We start from the raw sequence: 6988 nt of genomic DNA, 5'->3' as shown, positions 1-6988 counted from the left end.
GAATGTGCAGATAGCTATTAATGACTATGATATAGTTGGGATCACGGAGACATGGCTCCAGGGTGACCGAGGCTGGGAGCTGAACATCCAGGGATATTCAATATTCAGGAGGGATAGAGAGAAAGGAAAAGGAGGTGGGGTAGCGTTACTGATTAGAGAGGAGATTAATGCAATGGAAAGGAAGGACATTAGTTTGGTGGATGTGGAATCGGTATGGGTAGAGCTGCGAAACACTAAGGGGCAGAAAACGCTGGTGGGTGTTGTGTACAGGCCACCTAACAGTAGTAGTGAAGTTGGAGATGGTATCAAACAGGAAATTAGAAATGCGTGCGACAAAGGCAAAACAGTTATAATGGGTGACTTCAATCTACATATAGATTGGGGGAATCAAATTGGCAGGGGTGATGAGGAAGAGGATTTCTTGGAATGTATGCGGGATGGTTATCTAAATCAACATGTAGAGGAACCAACGAGAGAGCAGGCTATTTTAGACTGGGTATTGAGTAATGAGGAAGGGTTAGTTAGCAATCTTGTTGTACGTGCCCCCTTGGGCAAGAGTGACCATAATATGGTTGAGTTCTTCTTTAGGATGGAGAGTGACATTGTTAATTCAGAAACAATGGTTCTGAACTTAAAGAAAGGTAACTTTGAGGGTATGAGACGTGAATTGGCCAAGATTGACTGGCAATTAATTCTAAAAGGGTTGACGGTGGATATGCAATGGAAGACATTTAAAGACTGCATGGATGAACTACAAAAATTGTTCATCCCAGTTTGGCAAAAGAATAAATCGGGGAAGGTAGTACATCTGTGGATAACAAGGGAAATCAGGGATAGTATCAAAGCGAAGGATGATGCGCACAAATTAGCCAGAAAAAGCAGCATACTAGGAGAACTAGGAGAGGACTAGGAGAAATTCAGAGACCAGCAAATGAGGACAAAGGACTTAATTAGGAAAGGAAAAATAGATTATGAAAGAAAACTGGCAGGGAACATAAAAACTGACTGCAAAGGTTTTTATAGATATGTTAAAAGAAAGAGATTGGTTAAAACAAATGTAGGTCCCTTGCAGTCAGAAACAGGCGAGTTGATCATGGGGAACAAGGATATGGCGGACCAATTGAATAACTACTTTGGTTCCGTCTTCACTAAGGAAGACATAAATTATTTGCCGGAAATAGCAGGGGACCGCGTGTCAAAGGAGTTGGAGGAATTGAGTGAAATCCAGGTTAGCCGGAAAGTGGTGTTGGGTAAATTGAATGGATTAAAGGCCGATAAATCCCCAGGGCCAAATAGGCTGCATCCCAGAGTACTTAAGGAAGTAGCTCCAGAAATAGTGGATGCATTAGTAATAATCTTTCAAAACTCTTTAGATTCTGGAGTAGTTCCTGAGGATTGGCGGGTAGCAAACGTAACCCCACTTTTTAAGAAGGGAGGGAGAGAGAAAACGGGGAATTACAGACCAGTTAGTCTAACATCGATAGTGGGGAAACTGCTAGAGTCAGTTATTAAAGATGGGATAGCAGCACATTTGGAAAGTGGTGAAATCATTGGACAAAGTCAGCATGGATTTACGAAAGGTAAATCATGCCTGACGAATCTTATAGAATTTTTCTAGGATGTAACCAGTAGCGTGGATAGGGGAGAACCAGTGGATGTGGTGTATCTGGACTTCCAGAAGGCTTTTGACAAGGTCCCACATAAGAGATTAGTATACAAACTTAAAGCACACAGCATTGGGGGTTCAGTATTGATGTGGATATAGAACTGGCTGGCAAACAGGAAGCAAAGAGTAGCAGTAAACGGGTCCTTTTCACAATGGCAGGCAGTGAATAGTGGGGTACCGCAAGGCTCAGTGCTGGGACCCCAGCTATTTGCAATATATATTAATGATCTGGATGAGGGAATTGAAGGCAATATCTCCAAGTTTGCGGATGACACTAAGCTGGGGGGCAGTGTTAGCTGTGAGGAGGATGCTAGGAGACTGCAAGGTGACTTGGATAGGCTGGGTGAGTGGGCAAATGTTTGGCAGATGCAGTATAATGTGGATAAATGTGAGGTTATCCATTTTGGTGGCAAAAATGGGAAAGCAGACTATTATCTGAATGGTGGCCGATTGGGAAAGGGGGAGATGCAGCGAGACCTGGGTGTCATGGTACACCAGTCATTGAAGGTAGGCATGCAGGTGCAGCAGGCAGTAAAGAAAGCGAATGGTATGTTAGCTTTCATTGCAAAAGGATTTGAGTATAGGAGCAGGGAGGTTCTACTGCAGTTGTACAGGGTCTTGGTGAGACCACACCTGGAGTATTGCCTACAGTTTTGGTCTCCAAATCTGAGGAAGGACATTATTGCCATAGAGGGAGTGCAGAGAAGGTTCACCAGACTGATTCCTGGGATGTCAGGACTGTCTTATGAAGAAAGACTGGATAAACTTGGTTTATACTCTCAAGAATTTAGGAGATTGAGAGGGGATCTTATAGAAACTTACAAAATTCTTAAGGGGTTGGACAGGCTAGATGCAGAAAGATTGTTCCCGATGTTAGGGAAGTACAGGACAAGGGGTCACAGCTTAAGGATAAGGGGAAAATCCTTTAAAACTGAGATGAGAAGAACTTTTTTCACACAGAGAGTGGTGAATCTCTGGAACTCTCTGCCACAGAGGGTAGCTGAGGCCAGTTCATTGGCTATATTTAAGAGGGAGTTAGATGTGGCCCTTGTGGCTAAGGGGATCAGGGGGTATGGAGAGAAGGCAGGTACGGGATACTGAGTTGGATGATCAGCCATGATCATATTGAATGGCGGTGCAGGCTCGAAGGGCCGAATGGCCTACTCCTGCACCTAATTTCTATGTTTCTATGTTTCTAAGGTGGAAAGGGCACAGATAAGATCTATGAGGATGTTTAAGAAGAACCTGCAGATGCTGGACAATTTAAGGTAGACAAAAATGCTGGAGAAACTCAGCAGGTGAGGCAGTATCTATGGAGCGAGGGAAATAGGCAAGGCGGAGGTGACCCTCTGTGTTCCCCTGCAGCAGTGTTTAGGAGCCGTTGCTGTGGACAGAGAGACGGGGACGTGAGCAACCATTGAGGGCGGCCAGGGTGCCAGTGAGCCCCCTCCCCTCCCCTCACACCCCCCCCCATCTGCTCGGTGTGTGGGCTGAGCTTCGAGGGGCTGAGCATCGATGGGGGACCACATGACGGGGCACAACAAGGAGAAGCGTTACGAGTGCGACATGTGTGGCAAGGCCTGGCGGTGCCCGAACGAGCTGGAGGCCCACCGGCGCGTGCACAGCAGTGAACGGCGCTTCACCTGCTCCGACTGTGATAAAGGCTTCAAGTCGTACTTGAACCTGAAGAGGCACAGGTGCCTGCACACGGGGGAGTGCCCCTACACCTGCAGCGACTGTGGCAAGGGCTTCACTCGGTCCAATCACCTGCTGTTACACCAACACACCCACACCAGTGAGCGTCCCTATACCTGCGCCCAGTGCAACAAGGGCTTCACCCGCTACAACAGACCGCGGGAGCACCGGCGCACCCACACTGGTGAGAGCCCCTACACCTGCGTCCAGTGCGGCAAGGGCTTCCCCAGCCGGTGTGTGGAGAGTGACTTGCCATGGGCTCCCACGCCCTAGCTCATCAGCGCATGCACACCAGTGGCCAGCCCTTCGACTGCCCGTACTGCGGTGCTGCCACAGCTCGCGGGGGTTGTGGCAGCACCGACGGGCCCACGCCAGCGAGAAGTTTCTCCCACTGTGACAAGAGAGCACGGGGGTTGCGGGAACACCTGCGGCTACACACCGGAGAGGGATCATTTGTGTGTGCTGTATGTGGCAAGGGTTTCATCTACATGTCCAGCCTGTGGCAGCGTCAGCGTGCCCACAGCGGTGAGCATCTCTTACCTTGCCCATCCTGAGGTAAGGGCTTCACCCGCCTTGACCACCTGCTGGAGCACCGGCGAGTCCACACCGGCCAGCGCCCCTTCACCTGCCCGCTCTGTGGCAAGGCCTTTGCCCGCTCCTCCAGCCTGCTGGCACACTGCCACGTGGATAGGTGCTGTTTAGGAATGAGTAATGTTTCGGATCGTTTCTTCAGTCACACATTCCTTCTCTCCAGAGATGCTGCCTGTCCCGCTGAGTTACTCCAGTATTTATGTGTCCTTTTTTGTAAACCAGCACCTGCTGTTCCTTGTTTTTAAACCATTCTGGTAAACCATCTCTGCACCTTCCCCAAAGCCTCCACATCAGTCCTGTAATGGAGTGACCAGAACTGTATGCAATACTCCAAATGCTACCTGACCAATGTCCCTTAAATAGCAATGTTACAAAATATTGAGATTTTAAAGTCTGCAATATATCCCATCACATTTTCACACAGAGAGTGGTGAATCTCTGGAACTCTCTGCAACAGAGGGTAGTTGAGGCCAGTTCATTGGCTATATTTAAGAGGGAGTTAGATGTGGCCCTTGTGGCTAAGGGGATCAGGGGGTATGGAGAGAAGGCAGGTACGGGATACTGAGTTGGATGATCAGCCATGGTCATATTGAATGGCGGTGCAGGCTCGAAGGGTCGAATGGCCTACTCCTGCACCTAATTTCTATGTTTCTATGTTTCTATAAGCATAAAAAGAAGTTTAATTTGACGCCTAATTCACTTTAATATCTTCAGTATTAAAAAAGTTATGGCCATTTTCATACTCCGAAATTAGCATCTTGTTCCCTATTGCTTTTCTATTGACTGAACACAAAAGCTGTGATCGTGGACAGTCAAAAGCCGATAACTTTCTTAAAAATTGAGAGAACTGAAATAGATTTCCATTTATCATAGATTGAAGCATTCTGAAACAAATATGATCAATCTTACTTGGATGACCTAAAATTAAAGCATATCATTAGTTAGTTACCTAATTGTAGCTAATTACAAAATTCAATTACTAGATCTAAACAGCTATCCATTTCTTAAGAAAAGATTAACATTTTTAAATAGCCTAAGTGTCCAAATAACATTCACTCAAGAATTCACAATATAACATGATTTTTAAATCTCATTGTCGTGAATTTATAGGCCAAATGGAAGGAATTTAGTGTTTAATTCCTGTAAATTAATGGCAATTTAAATCAACTTGCAAGTGGAATTTTGTGGAACGCGATCGTTTGGAACTTTGTATTTGCGGTGAATTTAAACCCCATATCGGCCGAAGAAAATTGTTGGTTCGTATGGGACCTAAGTCACCTTTTCGCATCGTGAAATTTTGATTAAAGGCATCCTAAGAAGAACGTTTATACGTAAAAATAAAGGGCGTACCTTGCTTTGTCCCATATGTGAGATCCGTCCCATTGTCGGCGTTGACGGCATTAGAAGATGATTTTTGATTTACTCCAGCAATTAAATTATCCAGTGTAGTTTAAAAAAAACTTCAGAGAACGTATGTCAGAGCGATTTTTCTTCAGCAACTAAACAGCATGACAAAGACCGATTTGAACAGGCTGGAGTAAACGACATTTTAAACCTGCCCCCCTCTCAAAGACGCCAAAGTCGCGCACACGGGCAGTGACAGAACTGCAGCGCCGCTGAAGGTAAGTTTTGTAACATGCCTACCTTAAAGCTGCACATATACATTCCTCTCCCTCCCCCCTCCCTACATTCTCCCCTCTCCCTCCACTCTCCCCACCTACTCGTTCCCAAATTCACTCCACCCCACCCTTCCGCGCACCCCTCTCTCACACATTCCCTCTGTCGCTCCCTGTCTCTCTCACACACCCCCTCTCACGTTCCCTGTCTCTCTCACACAGTCCCTCAACACCCCTTCCCACCCTCTCTCTTGCTCTCGCGCACATACACACACACCCTCTCACTTGCTCTCTGTCACACACTCCCTCTCTCACATACTCCCTCTCTCTTGCTCTCTAACACACACACACTCCCTCTCTCACACACTCTCTCTCTCTGTCTCTTACACACACACTCCCTCTCTCTCACACACACTCTCTCTCTCTGTCTCTTACACACACACTCTCTCTCTCTCTGTCTCTTACACACACACTCCCTCTCTCACACACTCTCTCTCTGTGTCTCTTACACACACAGTCCCTCTCTCTCACACACACACACCCTCTCTTGCTCTCACACACGCACTCTCTCTCACACACGCTCTCCCTCCCATACATCCTCTCACACACACGCTATCTCTCACACACGCACTCTCTCCATGGGTCTATACTAGGCGTGCATTGCAGCCGCCAAGGCCTGCTGGATCACCCGATTGCCAACCATTCCAGAATGGAACCACTCCCTTTTCCACTCCCACACTGATCTTTCTGTCCTGGGCCTCCATTGCCAGAGTGAGGTGACATGCAAACTGGAGGAACAGCACCTCATACTTTACAGCCCAATGACATGAACATTGAACTCTCCAAATTAAGGAGACCCCCCCCCCCCCCCCCCACCAATCAAGTTGTGGAGTCTGTCCCGATCCCATCTCTTGCTTCGAGCTTTCTCCCCACCTCCATCAGTCCAAAGAAGGGTCCAGACCTGACATGTCACCTGTCCATTCCCCTCCAAAGTGCCAGTAAAACTCAGTAGGTCGACCATCCGTGGTGGGAAATGGATGGAGAAGTATTCCTAATATAATTCCTCCTTGAACCTGTCGAGGAGCAGACAATCAACAGTACCAGCATCTTCTCATTCATACTGTACCCAAGTGAAAATGCAAAAGTGAGCCAAGCTGCACACAGCCGACTGCTCACAGTACCAGCTGGCTGCCACTGGCCCAAAAACTTAAAGGCATTTTAAAGTGTTTTTTTTTTAAAGAAAGTCTTGACGCATTTGTGCCTTGCGTAACAAATAAAGCGGAGCTCACTGTGTTCATCGGAATTCTTCAGAATTCATGTTGTGTTATCAATAATGAAAGAAAATGCCAACCATCTCCAGAAATGATAAGAAATTATTCTCGCCTCCATGCATATCTGTAGCCGTTAGGCAGTCGGACAC

The 6988-nt window shown here is 47.0% G+C and overlaps 1 protein-coding gene across 1 annotated transcript; it reads left to right on the top strand.

Moving 5' to 3' along the window:
* The first annotated feature begins 3181 nt into the window (after positions 1–3181).
* Positions 3182–3634, top strand: LOC129715959 (zinc finger protein 239-like). The gene has a single exon (XM_055665845.1). It carries the CDS (start codon positions 3182–3184, stop codon positions 3632–3634), a length of 453 nt encoding a protein of 150 aa, XP_055521820.1.
* Positions 3635–6988: the final 3354 nt, after the last annotated feature.

The sequence above is a fragment of the Leucoraja erinacea genome, unplaced genomic scaffold (assembly GCF_028641065.1).
Source record: "Leucoraja erinacea ecotype New England unplaced genomic scaffold, Leri_hhj_1 Leri_154S, whole genome shotgun sequence".
Lineage (NCBI taxonomy): Eukaryota > Metazoa > Chordata > Chondrichthyes > Rajiformes > Rajidae > Leucoraja > Leucoraja erinaceus.
This window is presented reverse-complemented; position numbering and strand designations above follow the sequence as displayed.

Coding starts and splice junctions, on each gene's coding strand:
- LOC129715959 (XM_055665845.1), top strand. CDS start 3,182: ATGGGGGACCACATGACGGGGCACAACAAGGAGAAGCGTTACGAGTGC.